This window comes from Corvus hawaiiensis, chromosome 2, assembly GCF_020740725.1.
Source record: "Corvus hawaiiensis isolate bCorHaw1 chromosome 2, bCorHaw1.pri.cur, whole genome shotgun sequence".
Classification (NCBI taxonomy): Eukaryota; Metazoa; Chordata; class Aves; order Passeriformes; family Corvidae; genus Corvus; species Corvus hawaiiensis.
The window spans coordinates 105,831,533-105,849,142 of NC_063214.1; the positions used below are offsets into that span (position 1 = coordinate 105,831,533).

At 40.7% G+C, this 17,610-nt stretch overlaps 1 protein-coding gene across 1 annotated transcript in view; it reads right to left on the reverse strand.

The window, feature by feature from the left end:
* Positions 1-4,000: 4,000 nt before the first annotated feature.
* The window catches only part of VEGFD (vascular endothelial growth factor D), a 29,606-nt gene continuing 15,996 nt past the window's right edge, over positions 4,001-17,610 (reverse strand). The window contains exons 2-7 of the mRNA XM_048286776.1: positions 17,373-17,583; positions 13,199-13,389; positions 10,632-10,780; positions 8,756-8,853; positions 6,180-6,375; positions 4,001-4,667 (exon numbers count right to left, since the gene is read on the reverse strand). Of these exons, the coding sequence (XP_048142733.1) occupies positions 4,541-4,667; positions 6,180-6,375; positions 8,756-8,853; positions 10,632-10,780; positions 13,199-13,389; positions 17,373-17,583 (972 nt within the window). The 3' untranslated portion in view covers positions 4,001-4,540. The remainder of the gene's footprint in view (positions 4,668-6,179; positions 6,376-8,755; positions 8,854-10,631; positions 10,781-13,198; positions 13,390-17,372; positions 17,584-17,610) is intronic.

The window sequence follows — 17,610 nt, forward strand, 5'->3', positions numbered from 1 at the left end:
TGCAGTGTGCATATTAGCTATTATTGTGATTCATAATCTTCCTTGTCCCTTCCTCCAAAAAAGCACATATAAGTGGAAGCTAGGTACTCATAAAAACTGATGGTTTGAAAAACTTCATGTGTGCTTATTTAGAATTAACAATTATTATTAAAGTACTCTCATTCCTATTATGCATGTAATACAAATATCACATTAAAGACAACCCTCACTATATAAAAATTAAGACACAGCGCAACAGGAATTTTTAGCATTATTATTCTGGCTATGAAATCGGTAAATCATGTCCATATGCCTAAAAAGCAAGTCATGCTGAACACAGTAATAAAAGGCCTTTCAAACTTCAAAGAGAACATTCCACTCTCAATAACCTTCTCTCTAAGAAGGTCCTTTAGTCATAGGTTAAGAGCTAATGACATCAGTCAAAAAGCAGATCTGCTAGGAATTTTATATATCTCATTTAATTCTTCTGAATTTTTATATTAAATATCCTAGTTTAAAGTCAATCTGATGTATCAATATGAAAGACAACATAAAGCATTTCTATTTTAAAGTTTGTTGAATATTTTTAAATGAAAAATCCAGAATTTTGCCAACAAAATAACATTGATCTTTTATAAATCCCCACCAAAATCTAATTATCTGCATGTGTTTGCATCTTCAGCTAGACCCTCCTTTTAGGTCTGGTCTTCCATATAAAGGATATATGGCTATGTCACAGAGTTAGTGACAACCAAATCTTCTTGGGGCTGTGGCAGTGAAGACCATCACACAGCACTGTCATTCACAGCTCTGGGCTTAAATTCTTGAGCTTTTCCACGTAGTATTTCAGTGACTGTTACAAATACGCATATATGCTCTTGCTTTGGTAATTTTCTAATGACTAGGAGAGTAGGGTGGAAAAGAGCAGCATCCTGTGATACAGAGATTGGCACAAGCCCCTAGGAGCAGATGCTCTGCTGGGGTAGGAATTTATTGTAGAAGAAATACACTGTAAGATGCCTGTAGGTTGCACCAGAGCTGACAATCCTTGAAGCATGAAGAAGTACGTTCATAAGTCTTCTGGAAATTAGGGCTGAGAACCTCTAAGGAGAATTGAAGTTATAAACTAGATAAAAACATGTGTGTTGGCTTCTTAGGCCGCTCTTGTTCGTGAATGCCACCACAAGCAGTTTCTTTTTCCATCTTCACAGTAAGCCTAAGAACTGCTCTTAGTCCACAAGATTTTGGGCACATTGCTCCTGCAAAGTAGAAATCCCTCACAGGTAGAAGAACCTGTAGGGGGTTAAATTCAGTGAAAATAACACTGAATTTTACATTGACCTCCAGGTTTGTTTTTGATGATCACACATTCTCTGTTGCTTGAGCATGTTTGTCTCTGTCCTGGTTTCAGCTGGGATAGAGTTAACTTTCTTCTTAGTAGCTGGTACAGTGCTTTGTTATTAGTATGAGAATAATACTGCTGTTTTGACTATTGCTAAGTAGTAGTGCTTACTCTAAATCAAGGACTTTTCGATTTCCCATGCTTTGACAGAGAGCAGAGGCACAAGAAGCTGTGAAGAAGCATAGCCAGGATGGCTGAGTCAACGGGTCAAAGGGATATCCCATTCCATAGAATGTCATGCCCAGTATATAAACTGGGGGAGTTAGGGAAGGGGAGTGCTGATCACCACTGGGATGGACTGGGCGTCGGTCAGTGAGTGGTGAGCAATTGTGCTGTACATCATTTATGATTCTTGGGTTTTATTCCTCTGTCTCTCTTTCTTTTCCATTACAACTACTACTAGTAGTAGCATTATTATTACAGTTGTTGTGGTAGCTGTTATATTGTATTTTTTTTCAATTATCAAACTGTTCTTACCTCAACCCATGAGGTTTACCTTTTCTTTCCAAATCTCCCCACTAGGGTGGTGGTAGGGTGCATGAGTTGTGTGGTACTTAGTTACCAGGTGGGGTTAAACCACAACGATACCAAAAAAATATTTGCCTAAGTGGCTAACAAAGTGATCCACAAGATTTAAGAGCAAAATTTTGAGGTTAAAGGTTAAATTCACCCAGAGGCTTAGACTGAAAGAAGCCTATGGATTATAGCACGATCTCATCTCACTCCATCCCACTGGGATCTTCAGTCCTGCATTGCACGTCCAGGCACAGGTCCGTTTTTCAGTGGAATGGGGAAGTGTGGAAAACCTCAGAGCAGGGTTCACAGTGGTGGTCAGTGATGGTGCCTTTCCACCCTAGGTATCCTAATGGCCATTGTAATCTCCTGGAGGTTAGGTGGTTCATGTTCAAATCCCTCTCTGTCTCTCTGAGAGAAGCTTTGGAACATGGTTTTCAGCCCCTCAGTGACTGCTTTATCTATGAACCTTCTGGGGTTGAAGCAGACTTAATTGTCTCTCAGGTAAAAGCAGTTCAGTTTTGAAAAATGAAGTTAATATATTCACTGGTCAGGACAGAAAACCAAGGAAGCCTCTACAGATCAACACTGACAGATCAACACAAATGTAATTAATACAGCATTCCAGTTGCTAAACTCCAGGTTATGCTAGGAAATGTAAACACTTGATTTTTTCCCACAGAATTTAGCTTTACAGATACTTTTGTGTGGTTTTGCATAAAGGTGTATTTTTATTCCATATACCTCTGGTGCTACCAGTTAAATGTCAGGTTTTCCTGTGTAGCTCCCTGGCTTTCTGAGGAGTGTGCTGCTGGTGTAGCTTATTGGCAACACAGCCATTGGGTCAGGGTGCCCCCAGATGAGACAGAAGTGATGGGGCAGTTCATTCCTTTTACGGACCCCTGTGCAGCTCAGGGACCACCCCACCACACACATATGTTTGAATTTAGAGCCTCTTGGAGGAGCAGGAGACATATAAGGGTGTGCTTGTGCTGCTAGGCTGCTTCACCTGTGTTACACTTGGATCACCTTCCCCTTGCTGTCCATGCAGAGTTTATGCTGGTGGCACGTGTCCTTGACTCTGGAGGAACACCCACATCAGGCAAGCCCTGTGCAGCCCAGGAGGAAACCCTGCTGCAGGGGCTCCACCCAGTGTGCTCACATGTCAGACTTTGCTGCTCAGTCAGAGGATCCCAGGCCAGTTCACAGAACAGGTAGCACAAACAGCCTGCAGGTTTGTTTGCCCAGACCTAGGTCCCAGGTAGCTTAGGAGGCACTCACAGCACTCAGGATCAAATCCTAAATGCCTTACTGAGACTAAAGGCATGTTAAATTGTTTGGTGCTTCGTTCAGCCATTCAATCAATCTTACCGGATTTGGCTCCAATTTTATTTTAAATCAATCTATTTTTTCTGTATGAATAATAAAAAAAAAATCTTAGTTGCACATCAGAAATCCATTTCCTGTTCCCTGTGTTGTGTCAAACGTTCCATCTCTATACCATTTATTTCATATACTCTATTCCCTTTGTTCACAGTGCAGTGTAGAATTGGAGAATTCAGCAACTGGGAAAAAATCATACAGATGTCAAGAATATCACTTCTAGTTCAGGATTATTGTTCATAATATTTTCTCTGGACTAGCTCACACCAGACTTCAGTGGCTCAGAAAATAATACTGCCCTTATACCTGATCTGGTTAAAGCACTGTTACTCAGGCCTCACACTGGGGAGAGGAATTTCAGTGCAAAGGAGATATTTTCATTGCGTGGTAGGCTAAAAGGAAAACCATCTTCTTAGTGAACAGTGCTTTTCCAAAATGTGCTGAAGAGTTAGCACTAGTGTGCTGTTATCCCCCTAGGAAGATTAATGCACTACACCAGGAACAAATAAATAAATCACACATGCTGTCAGCAGATGTGGGAAAAAATGCTTCTTTTTTACTGAAACTATTGGGTCAAGTGACCTTGTTTTGACCTGGGTTTGGGCAGAAGCCAGTCCCTGTGGAACAAATGTAAGAAAACTGTACTTGAAATGGCTTTGGGGTTTTGCTTATTTTCTTTTTGTGGGGCAGAGTTTTAAAATAACAGAAAAAAATCAAATCCACTCGAATAACTGATGTATTTATTTTCCTATATACACTTAAATATGGCACATCTGACAGTAGTTGTACAATAAACACAAAATGATGATCAAAGCCAGACAGTAGATCAAATAACTCAGTGCTGAACCTATTAGAAGCCGAATCCTGTACACTGAATTTCTGAAGAAAGTTTTACCCAGGAGCTGCATTAGCTAAGGATTCAGAGGCTAAGATTATCAAGTCTCAATTTCTGAGCGATTGGCTGGAGACTGGGACTTTATTTCCGATACAGAGCTTCATCTTCCATAACGTAACATGGAACTGGTACTTTCCAATCTTTCTTCCATGCAGTCAGAAATTCATCAGCTGTTGTTACCTCTTAGAGAACAAATACCCATGTCCCAGAGGATTCACTTGCAGTTAGTGATTACTCTAATAAATAAATGCAGACTGGATTAATTCTTCTGCTATTAATGTGGAAGATGTTCATGTTTACTATTGTTTGAAAGTCAGTGACAGCTACTTTGCGAAGCAGTGGATTGTCAAAGAATAGGGGAAGCTCAGTCAAGGAGTTTCTCTGCTTTGGGACCCATGAGAACCTCTCTTCTCCTTTGGACAACGACAATGCCTGGAACACACTGGTTTGGCAGTTGGGCATGTTCTGGGTTGGGATGGACATCTGTCTTCACAACTGTTTGGTAAAGGATAAAGAAGGCAAAAGAGAAAAAGCATTTTAATATGATAATTCTTCACTGTCGTATTCTTCAACTTTTTCATCATTGAACACTGCAATGCTCCCTACACACAGTTTGGGAAAATGTTGACATCCTACAACACAGAGAGACAAGAATTTGCTGTCTCCCTGACTATTGCCTGACTCCCTGAAAATGCCTGACTATTTTTGTCTACAGCAACATGTCTTGCAGTGGTCCATTTGTCCAGAGTCATGACTTAAGTGATGCTTTCATTTCTTGAGAGCAGTGAAGTCCCAAGGGTCAGCACTGGATAGTGCTGCCCTCAAACTCTGCAAAGTAGCTTATCTCACTTCATGATTCAACTTTTCTCCTCCAGAAATACTACAGATGGAAGTCTGCCACTAAGGTCCTGTGTCCAGATTACAGTAATTTTTAGAAGCCAAATTCATGTAAACAAATGATTACATTCCTCCCCTCCCACCTGTCTGAAACACATAAATAACCAATTCTTTCATGCTCATTTTTAGCTCTACTGGTTGTTTTAGCTATTTTTATACTTGCCAACTATTTTGTGTTTGTCCTTGTTTTCAAAGCTGAACCTGAAGATGTGAAGGTTACTTCTTCCACAGCATCTTCCCTGTGAATGAACCTATGAAGCCACTGAGAGTGGATCCTGTGGGTGACCACTCAGTGAACTGCAGCTCTGCCAAGGTACCCAGGGAAACTGGATGCTGACTATCCTTATATAAACTTTGAGACTAAGCTACTGCATGCTCCTGGGTCTCTACATGGGACCAAGGCTTTCTGAAAAATTAAAAAAATTAACTAATGCATGAAAACAGGTGCTTTAGAGGGCATTTTCTATCTTTGATTTGACACAGAAACCTCAACACTAATAATACAAAAAGATTAGGGAAATTCATGGAGTATAGTAGCCCCAGAACAATTTTTCTGCTTCTCAGTAGAGTCAGAGCTAGTTGAGTGGATTTATATGTGTACAAAATTGCATTAGGTTTAGAAAATTACTAGCTCTGAGGACAAACTGGATAAGGAATGTGCTTTGTGCTCTGTGTGCAAATTTAGGGAGCCTTTGTCCCTAATCATCCATGAGATTGCCTTCAGCTGTCGCAGAGAACAGCTGTCATGGGATGGGTTCTGCTTACCTACAAGTACAAGACTCGATATCTCACTGCAAAAACTAATGTCAGTTGTAGTACAGTTTTAATCATCATTCCCTAAAGATTACAAAAAAAAAAAAAAAAGTAGCAAGTATTGACAGCTGAATAGCAGCCTTGTCCAGATTTCTTTAAAATACAAATAAACCTTAAATTCCTTTTATAAGGTAAGTATTATAAATATAATATCCATTATTATTATTATCTCCCTAACTTCAGCAAGGTATTCATCTCAAGTGGACCTCCTAGCCAATTCAGCAGTCGCACCTCTGACATCTAGGCAAGCTAATTCAGGTCTTGCAGTGTAGACAGTGAATGGCAAGGATCACTTACCTGCAGGTTTCAGCATGAAATATCTTGTGTTTTAGAGCACAGCTCTCCTGGCTCTCCCTACACAAATAGCAGCTGCAGTTCTCTTTACTTTGAAAGAAATCTGTGGGACACTTATGTCTACAGATGCATTCACAATTTTCTTCATCAAATTCCATATGTTGTCCACACATAGCCAGCTCAGCAAGAGGAGGGAGTTCTGCAATAGCACATACATATTTTAGCTGTAAAGTTTACATAACTAAATTGAAGAGACTCTTTCTGTTCTCTGTTCATTAGGACTCACACATGTACTTTCTGATAGTTTCTAGACTTCACAATTTCTGTTGTAACTTCCCGTGCAGAAAAGGACCGAGAGGATTGAGCCAATTATTTCACTCTATTCTAATACTGCTGTTTCTTGTGGGTTGACCCAGCACAAAAAATTTTGGGGGATGTATACTGCAAGAGGCTAGTGTTACATTTTGAAATGCACAAATCTTTACTGGACAGCAAGTTTTAAAAAGATAATCTCAAAAAGGATTTAGTCTACACCCATGACAAAAAGGCACATCCATGCAAACTACCACACCCACCACATGTGTACTTCACTACACAGTCACTGCAGAAACTTTTAAGGAGTAATGCTATGTCTACTAGGGGGCAAGCTGGCCTAGCACTTCAACAAGGAGCACATTCATATTTGTCAAAGATGAAAGAAAGTACTTTGTTTCAGAAGAAAAGTCAGAACAGCCAAGGGAACTCACTATCTAATATCTTCCCTGAAAATGCACATCTGGAGTACAACATGAAGCTAATCCTCTCAAAAGGGAATACATTTTGTGAAAACTTTATTAAAATGCAAGCAGCACATCCCCAGTGAAAGGTCATGGCATATAAGGTGTCATTGGGAAGGTAATTTCCTGTAGCTTTACAATTAGCTTTTGGATATAACCTATGGAATGTGAAATGTAACCTGCACCTCTGCTATCTGATCCCTGATCTCAGTGGCCAGAAAAGGCTTGCACATTACTTGAAAGAAATTTTAATTATTATTTACTGAAAATACTGCTGAAAAAACAGTATTTCAACGGAATAAAACCTAAGGCCTATTGAAAGGGAAGAGGGAGTCTGCCCAAAATTCTTGGAAGACAAACCCTTTCCTTGGGGTGATGAAGCCTGGCATGTGTGAAGTGGTGTAGAGTGTTTCAATCTCACTTTGTTTCAACCTCAAAGACAGATTTTAAGTTATTTTGTCCCAGCCACTTGCCAAACACAATGTACTTCAGAGAATGATATTTTTTCTGAGGAAGTATTGAGTCTATGTCAACAAAGGCCATAATTCAACAAGCCACAGATTTCAATACTCTAAACTGACTTTACAGAAGACTCTGAGTTATGAGGTCTCGGGCTATTCTCAGTCTTCAGACTCACCCTGAAATACAAATTACTAATCCTTTCTTGAGTGAAAAGTCTAACCTGATGGTCAGAGGATCTTATCCAGAGTGAGAAAAGATCCAACAGAAACCACTATGCAAATTATTTCTTGCTTATTAACATTAGGAGATTGTAATCAGTAGACCAGTTTATGAGGTTATTTAGCTTTATTTTAGTTTGCTAGTCTAGGATTTGCTTGCATGATTGATTTATTGTTGCCTTGGATGGATTATTCTTTTTCTTGCTGAATGTAGCTTAAAGCACAAAGGCAAGGTTTCCTTCTCTGTCTGTGTCCTCTAGTGCTATGATCATGTTATTTTTGACCAATACAATTTCCTGAGAAAAACAATTCTTAAAAACCTTACACATGACTTGGAGAAAATTTAATTTCTCTTAATATTTATTGCTAGTAAGTTTTTTTAGACTTACACAGTTGCCACTCAGAATATTTCCTGCAAATTTCTTTGACAAATTAAAATTTTACAGGAGAAGCAGAGGAAGAAGGCCAGTAACTACTTTTCTACAAATTTTACCCTCTTCCATTTCCTTCCACAGGCCTGAAGAAGTATACATACATACTCCTGAGTATGTAGGGTGTATCAGTTTGAAAGATTCCTAAATAATTTAAGATTATCATTAAAAGTACTCACATACTTTGAAAGGTTATATAATTTTTTTCACTGACTACAGCTAACATGCAGGACTGGTCTTGCCTATCTTATTCCTTATTAATTCTTTCCTTAAGAACTAAAAAAAAAATAAAATGAGTACTTTCCCCATGCAATGTATTCTAGGGCATTTTTTTTTCTACAGTTAAGAAGTTTCCCTAATGCCCAGCATAAAATGTGAAATGCGCACGTGAAATAAGAATTTGTACAGGCTGCCTACTTCACAAAATCTTATAAATACTTTCCTATGTCCTACTCAGGTTGCTAATATAGAGACAATAAAACTTCCAAGCAAAAGAAAATGAGATGGGGAGAAGCACATATATGTGTTTATTTTCAGGTGAGTTTCCACACCACAATCCAAGTCTATCTAGGGATATGGAATAGAAACTGTAACTCCCTCAATGAAAAAAAAAAAAAAAGAGAAGACCAGAATGAGACACAAAGAGCTTGGAAATAGTATGCAAAAGTGTCTCTTTGTCATTTCATCTTTACCTTCTCGTCTGTTGGAGTGCTGTGTGTCTATAACACATTCACATTTGTCACTATCCCAGATCCATCCATTATGGCAAAACTTGTTGGTAAAGGGGCATCTAGAAGAAAAAGAAGTTGAGATAGGAATTTAAAAAAATGATTAGGGGCATCAGAGTAGTCATTTGGCAAAATGAGCCTGCTGGTGTGCTGGGTCTGCCACCTGTACCACGTGAAGGCCTGGCACCTGTGTGCATTACTGCTGCAAACAGAAAGAATTGGGTCCAGGCGGTTCTGCTGATAGGGAGGAGCTCTCTAGATCCCAGCAACTACAAGAAGCGAGTTCAGCACCTATATCAGATAACAGCCGTAGGAAGCAGCTACAGTTTTGCAGCTTCACTTTTCCGTAAAATAGTTTTACCCCAAGCAGGGTGGTCTTTGTCCTGCAGTATTCATCCCATGTAACTTTATTCAATTTTGCCTTGCTTCCAAAAGGTCCAGCTACAGTTTAAATTTGCCCATGCTCATGGATGCACAGGGGGCTATTTCAGTGTCAGAAGGACAGACTGACTTCCAGGCCCTTTGCTCTGGGAGGGGAACTCACAAACTGAAAAAAGACTGAGGTTCTTCTGTATTTGTCAAGAAAGAGGATTTGGAGTGGCCAGCAGGCTGAGGGAGGGCTGGAGTGGCTTTGCTGAAATGATACCTCTCCCCACCCAGATGTCTGCTGAAGGGCAGTGATGGGGACAAGCCGAATGCAGGGCTTGACAGAGACTTTTGAGCTGCCTTCCAGTGAGTCACCCAAGCTGTTTGAGTTTCTAGAGTGTTTGTTTATGTAGCCTTTTCTCACTGGGAGTACTGTTGCAGTGGCAAAGTCCACTTTACACCCCCACATTGCTTTGAAAGTGGTCTCTTGGTAAACCTCTGTGCTGGAAAGTTCTCCCTTTACCAAGATTCCACTGGTCAGTGACTCTCTCCATCCCTTCTCCCATTGCCCCCTGTTATGTCACTCACCCTTGCCTCTGCCCCCTAGCCCTCAGACTATTGGTTTCTGATGCTCTGCCCACCCCTGGGACTCTTTGGGATAAAACCGCGCGTGCCTTTCGTTCTTGGTTCTTTGTCCCTGCTTCCTTTGGGTGTGTTGGTTTCATTAAACACCTCGGAATTGCATGCAGAGAGCCCCTCTCGCCTCTCTGTCTCCAGTTGGTGCACAGACTGTGGGTGTGTGAGCGACTGTTCACAACCACCTGGGAAGGTGAGACTGTGTGCACGCGTGGGTCCTGGCAGAGCGCTGCCTAAGCGGTGCATGAGGGACCCTGTGGGAGAAACATGGCATCGATTCACCAAAGCCTCCTTTCATAGAGTACTAGTATTTTATGCCATATTTTGGAGTGAGATGTGAGGTCGCTTTTCTCCAGTTCATGAGCCCAACAGATGCAAACCAAGACTGGGTCAAAAGTGAAAAGCCACGATTCATATTGATTCTGACCTGACGTGCCATAAGGTATGGCAGAGGGCTTTAGCTTGAGCACAGAACTCAGTGTGCCCTGGCTGAATAATGCACTAGCAGAGTTGCTGTGTCAGGCTGAAAACGTCTATGCACACAGACCCAAAAAGCTCCAGTGTAACACAGTGCCAATATGAGCACTCGGGGTCCCTGCTCAAGAACCTAAATGTCTTAGTGACTCCTGATGCTGATGAACTGGCCTGCAGTTTATTGGATTCTGATGTCCATTCATTTAAAATTCACATGGTTTAGGTGAACTTTCTAACCCTGAGTGATAATCAGGTTATTCAGAAAAACTGCTGGGATAACAGAAATGGAATGGACCATTATAACGTGCAAATCAGAGCAAAATAATTTCAACATGTGCAGAAGTTTGCAAATGAGGGAACTTACCCATCTTCTTCGGGGTACTGGACAGATCTTCGTATGATGGTGTACTGGTGGCGCTGGGTATTTGATGTACACTTACAGGCTGTGTGATTGGCAATTTTGATGGGCACAGGCTCGGGAACACTTGTCAAGGGAACTGAGATCTCAAACAGCTAGGTGGGACAAATAACATTCATTTTTCAGTTTCCATTATACAGTTAATATTTGGAGGTTTAAATAAAAATCTTGTATTCTTTTCCACCATTTTTCCCACCCTTGCTCTTTTCTAGAGATAGTTACCATAAATATAAATGAGCAGAAGTGTACTGAGGGTTTTGAAGAGTAAACAATGCTCACCAAAGTAGGAACTTGACAAAATGGGTATCCTAGCACTGTATTACAGCTATTTAACACCCAAGACTATTATGTCTTGGGTGAGACAATTTATTTATAGAATTATTGCAAGCAAACAAAAAAAACTCTTGGATGCTAGGGACAATTGGGAAAGAGGTAGGTGTTGAGAACTTTGTTCTTGGTTATATCATCAGTTGAATCTCTACCACTTACAGAGACAGCTACTTAACTGTCCCTGGGTATAATCACAGTATGCGTCTTTAGGGATCTAACTTAACCCCCACAGCCTCCTCAGAGAGGGAAGAAACAGAAGTAAACAGAGGAAAGTTCATTCTGCTTTAGCTGGGTTTAGGCAGGGAATCATCCTGGAAACCTCTCTCTGATGTATATAGCAGGAGCTTAAGGAACAAAGCACCTTGCCTTCAGTGCATCCAAATTGTTAAGAGTGATCTTTGAGAAGGCCTGTGGAGGCTCTGATTCCTTGGGCAGCTATGTGTAGGAGATGTAGAAGTGATCCACACTCCCTCTGCCCCTCAAACCATCTTCCTTCCCATGGAAACCAAAGCACTGGGCATGTCTTGGTGTGCCAGCATGTCTTGGCTTAAAGCTGCATCCACCTGCAGGGACTGAGTATTCCTAAGCAGACTGCTTAGACATGAAAACCTAGGTGTTGCAGTGTCTGACTTTAGGTGGCATTAATATCCTGCAGTGGATATTTTATACCAAGGGGAAAAAAAATCCTCTCACTAATATGGGAATAAGGGAATAACTCCATTAGATGAATAAATCTGGACTGATGGTGGTGTATCTATAAGTGGAACTTAGCTGGGGACTTTTGAGGGAATGCTTATTTTGAAGGATGCTAAAGGAATGTTACACTCTGCAAAATTGCAGTTTTTCCACAAACTTGTGAACTGCTGCTCAGAAAACACATAAATAAATAAATACTTTTTAGCCTGACCTAGCTCCCTGAGCTGATTAGATATCTTTTGTGTGTGGCCAACAGCTCATAACAGCTTTCTCCTTCTGGTGTGGAATGAAAGCAATTAAGGAGCATTGACGCAAGAAGGACAGGCCCTGCTTTATTTTACTCCAGCTATATTCCAGTACAATCAGACACAGTGGAATTACATTCCAACAAACACAAAATAAATACAGAAGTGAATTGGACCTGCTCCCCACGAGGGCTTCAATTTTCTTTTTGAAACAACTGCACTTGATCTTTGTTCTGATTTAAAGAAAAGCCTTTCTCATGAGTAGAATTTCATTTATTATGCCAAGTGACCTAGGAATGCACAAGGTGAAGGTTCATCAAAGAGGACCAGTCTCCTGTGCTTCATCTGTGGGTATGAATCATAGAATCATAGAAAGGCTTGGTTGGAAGGGACCTTAAAGATCAGTTCCAACTCCTTACCCCCTCCCATGGGCAGGGGTGCCACCCACTAGACCAGACTACTGATGAACAATGGATGGTTTCTTCCACAGAGCGGATTGAAAGTGCTAAACTTGGAGCTCTGCTCAGTCACCCACTGGAGCAGGATATCTCTGTACATAGCCTCTAGTGGGACTCTACAAGAAAGAGGCTGTCTGGCTACTCTATGCTCAGTTTTTGGCACTGGTCATTAAAACTTGGGTATGCCCTGTTGCACTTATTTAGTAATTGACTACTGGTTTAAGCCTTTCTTTCCCTGAGAGACGTGTGGTTTGGGACATTCAGATCCTGAGGCATGCTAATTAGGAGCATCTGGTCTCTCTTGATGAATATATCTCCTTTTCTGGCTTGAAAAATTGCAGATCCAAAATTATTAGCCAGCCTTCTTGCCAAGGACAATAATGTTGAAAGGCAGTGGCCCAACACAACAAAACTTCGTGGGGTTAAACCTTGGATACAGAGGATTCCTAGGGGATAATGCTCTCAAGGGGTCCCCGGTCCAAGTAACAATATATTACAGAAAGATTAAACTTCTGATCATCACAGGAGCCTGCAGTCCCTTTTTCAGGACCTGATTTTCCATCTCTACACATATATAAACAATATTTTAATAATGCAACATGGATGTAAAATGCTATTGCACACTCCTGCATTCACTCCGCATGGATAAAAAATTAATTCTTCTGTTTGTTATGATAGTGCAGACAGATCTTTCATAACAGGATCTCAGAAACCAAACATCCTCCTTCCCCTCCCTTTTTGGTGAGCCAGGGTAAAAAGAAAACAGATGAATAGCCTCATTTACCGTTTTCGACACGTAAGTTGTACTTGTATTCATGCAGCTGAGACTCTCCTCGTTGCAGCAGCCTCCACATCTGAACACGTTCACACAAGGAGGCTTGAAAAATTTGTTGGTTGTTGTACCCAGCTCTTTGGCAACTTCCACACAGGTTTCCCTTGGCACACACTGTGTCTTTTGCCATTCTTCATCTATGACTGGAGAAAACACCACTTTTATGAACAATCATGGCAAAGTTAAACCTCTTGATTGGGGAAGCAGAAGCATTATATAAATAAAAATGAAGTTCTGGCAGGCCATTTGCACTTACTTGGATCAATTTGTGCTTATTTGGATCAATCTAAGGACCAGAGAGAGTCTGAGTGCAAAGTTATCCCAGTAACTTACACCAGCTGCACTGGCAGAGAGGTTGTTGCATTTTTCTGCCTTTAGCTTTCAATGCAAATGACCAAAATCTGTTAATTCCAGCAGATTTCATAGAGCTGCATTGATTTCCCTTAGCTGAGAGTCCCCAGCTACACAGTGTCTATTTGACAAAGCTGCCCCACGCCCTGTTCCCCTTTGCTCCAGGGTAGCCTTCCTTGTTGTCATTTTATCCTCTCTCTGAGTGTGCCCCACCGTGGACTCAGTACAGCCTGGGCCTGAGAGCAAAAGCACATTAATGATTAACAGATTCTGGTCAGAGGGTATTAGTACTCCTGGTGGATGTCAGCCAGAGAGCACCATTTCCAAATTGCCCAATAGAACCCAAGACAAACAGTCTCACACCTCAGTAGCATCAGGGCGTTCAAGGCTGAATAACAGGAATATGAATTCAAGTGTGAGTCGTCTATTCAAAACACTAGGGCATCTTTCAAATACTGAATTGTTGTAGACTAGTAGACCAGGCTTGACTGATTGTCAGATTCTGACCATGAGAAGGAATAACATATTAACTGCCTGAACCAGACAGAGAAAATAGGGACATTTACATAATACTGTCTTGAGTTTTGTCAAGAGGTGGCCCTCCTTTTTTTGCCTTTTGCTTACTTGATTCAAGTTATGGAATTCCTCATGAGTCATCAATGCTTTATGCTCTAAGTTCTTCGTAAAACGATGAAAAAAATTTTTCCTCTCTATCCCCTATGTCAGGCTTCTGAAATATGAAAAGCAACTCTTATACTATTAAAAAAATGCTCTCCCATTGCAGTCCACCTCCCTACTATTGTAAAAGCAGTACCTACATTTACAGTGAAGTTCTGAAAAAGGAAAAATTCTGGAATACTTTTAACCTACATGCTATACCTTGCCTTCAGATGAACATTGATTTTTCTCATTCCTGACTTTCCTTTTGTTATTTTTAACTTTTTCTTAACTGACTTTGTATATTTAAATTATTTTGTTTATTCCTGCATAGTGCTTCCACAGGGTTGATTTGCTCCATTTGTCAGTCATGCAAGGAGTATAGGAAATAAGAGTTTGATGTCTGAATTGTGAAGAAGAGGCATAAATTAAGAGAAGAATAATCATTAAAATTAATAGAATTTTCTAGAGTAATGTTAGTCTATCAAAATAGAAATCTAATCCTAACATTAAAATAGAAAATAAAGTATTTGCCAAACTCATTAAGGTATGTGCATGTAATCACTTCAGATGTCACTTCAATGAACATAAGCATCAATGACCTTTCCAGCTACACACATCCTCACTTCATTGACCACTTCTTTAGCAGAAAGGCTGTTACAGGAACTGGCCTCCAAGGAAGTGGGTGTCACATCTTTTTCAGAAGCCCCATGGTCACCCTGATCTTTTCTGTGACCAAGCACAGGGCAGTTGCTGAAAAATTTGGCTGTGATACAGTCTCCAGCTTGAAAGTGCTGCAGTCCTTAGTGACTGAGCAGCTCAGGGGAGACTGTGGTTAGATGAAGTGACACAAACTTTCAGTGAATTTATTGTTAAAGCTTTAGAAAGGAGGAACAAAGTCCTGAATTTTCCCAGATGGAGTTCGGAGTGCTGTGGAAGATACTCAAGTAAAACAATGATGAGTCTTGACCCAGCCTTCTCATTAAAACATTTTATTAAAACAAAACAGATGCCCTTGGCAAAAAGGTCACTGCTTAATGACTGGAAAGGGTGTGGGAAAGAAATACATGTTTATGGGCTTGTTTTTTTTAAAAGGAGTTTGAGTACCTTGAACATATTAATATATTAAAACAAAAGTAGTTTCTGTCCTGGGATAATTCCACTTTGAATGGAAGAATGGAGAAGATGGCCCAATGGGCTTCTTTTAACTTGAATTTCAGCAACTTGACTTTAATGAGGAAGCTGACAATTCTGTGTCTAGAGTCAGACTTTCGAAGGGAAAATAAGAAGCAACCTAATAGCTGTTCCAAACAGAAAACTCTATCTATATGACCATAGTAAAATACAACCACAGAACAGTTTTGTTTGGAAGGGACCTTAAAGATCATCTATTTCCAACCCCACTGCCGAGGGCAGGAACACCTTCCTCTAGACCAGGATGTGTAGTGTTCCATCCAGCCTGGCCTTGAACACTTCCAGGGATGGGTCATCCACAGCTTCTCTGGGCAGCCTCTTCCAGTGTCTTCCTAATACCTAATCTAAATTTACTCTCTTTCAGCTTAAAGCCATTCCCATCACTGCGTGCCCTTGGGAAAAGTCCCTCTCCAGCTCTCTTGCAGCTCCCTCTTAGGTACTGGAAGGCTGCAATTGGATCTCCATGGAGCTGTCTCTTCTCCAGGCTGAACAGCCCCAACTCTCTTAGCCTGACTTCATAGGAGAGGTGCTCCAGCCCTGTGACCATCTCAAATTAGCCACAGCACACTAAGTGGCATAGTGACCTTATTACCTGAACATTATTTACATTATAAATATTAAGCTACATTATTCTGCCTTTGAATTTCAATATGCCCTGTCTCAGTAACATTTAATAAGGTCCCCTGTCATCATGCTGTTTGGACAAAGGGATATTTTAATTTTGCAGAAATGTTGGTGTTCACTAAATAAGCAATAGGAGTTGAGGATTACAGCACTTGACTCTGGGTACTCCTTCTAATAATTCTATGGATTTTTAATGTCACTGAGTAGAATTATAAAAGTATGTAAGCAAAATACTTATCACTATTAAAAGCCATCTTAATTGTTTTTCATGTGTGTATTTGTTTTAACTTTTTTTCTGTACAGAATTTCTGTGAAAACTGTAAAGCTATGCCTGTGATATGAAAACCCTCTTCAGATAGGCACTTGTATACACATTTCTGTGTTGTGGCTCAGAGAAGCAATTTAAGGCCTTTGCTCAGACATAATTTAGCTGAGTAATGGTGTGTGAATGTGGCTGGGATTGTTGTAAAAGTAGTATTGGAACAAAATCAGCAATATCTGATTTCCCAAAAGGAAAGTGATATGATAATATCACATTAGGGTAAAGACAACAAAAAGATTATCTCAGCCTGTCCTTCATTAGGCTGCAGTTTAGATTTGCTGTAGGATGTCCATTTGCTAGACCAAAATATAGTAACTGATTCTTTGTTTTACAGCCATGAATATGTAATGCCTTGAGCATCACAGCTACAAGGAAAAGTATTCATTCTTGCTCCAGATGAGGGAGTAGGTTGTGATTCTCCACTTTCAGTTGCTGGTTGGTTGCTTCAAGATCTACTTTTCTCTGGAGAAACTTCCTCAAACAGATCGAGGTTAGGACACCACCTTCTTTCTCTCAGTTCCCACACAGACACTGCTGCTGGGGCAGTGCCTTATATCAGAGCACACCTAATAAAAAAAGGATTTCTATGCCTGCACTAAAGTTCATTCATTTCTGCCTGCAAGCAAGTTCTGAGATGTAGCACAATGCTGCTGTCCATCCCCTCAGCCAGTCATTCTGACCTGTTTTTTGTACATTGACTTATCTTCCTTTTGTGGACTGACAAATCCTTGCATAGTACATCTTCCCTCTGGAGAGTATGCAGAGAACAATAAGCCTGATTTGGCCAAAAAACAGGGAGGTATACTCAGGCTGTCATCTGACATTTTTTCATACAAAGTCACTTTCCAGTAATGCCCTGTTGTTTCCAGTATGGGTGTATTCTAGGAACCCCCCTACTTACTTAAGAGTTTCCTGCACACAAATCAGGGAGAGGTCTTGAAGCTAAGCGGTCAGACTTGGCCACAAACCTGCACCTACCTTTCAGTGTGTCAATATCATAGAAAGCAGCAGCAAATCTGGTAGAGCGATGTGAAGCAGAGCGGGAGTCTAAGTTGGCCAGGCTCTTGAGTTTTAGCCTGCATTTCCACAGCTTCCAGTCCTCAGAGTGAGTGATGTGAAGCAGCTCTTCCAGGCTGGATGCTCTCCTAATCTGCTGCTCTGACCGCTCCAGTGCTGACAGAGATGTCCTCTGGAAGGAAAGAGGGAAGTCAGAAAG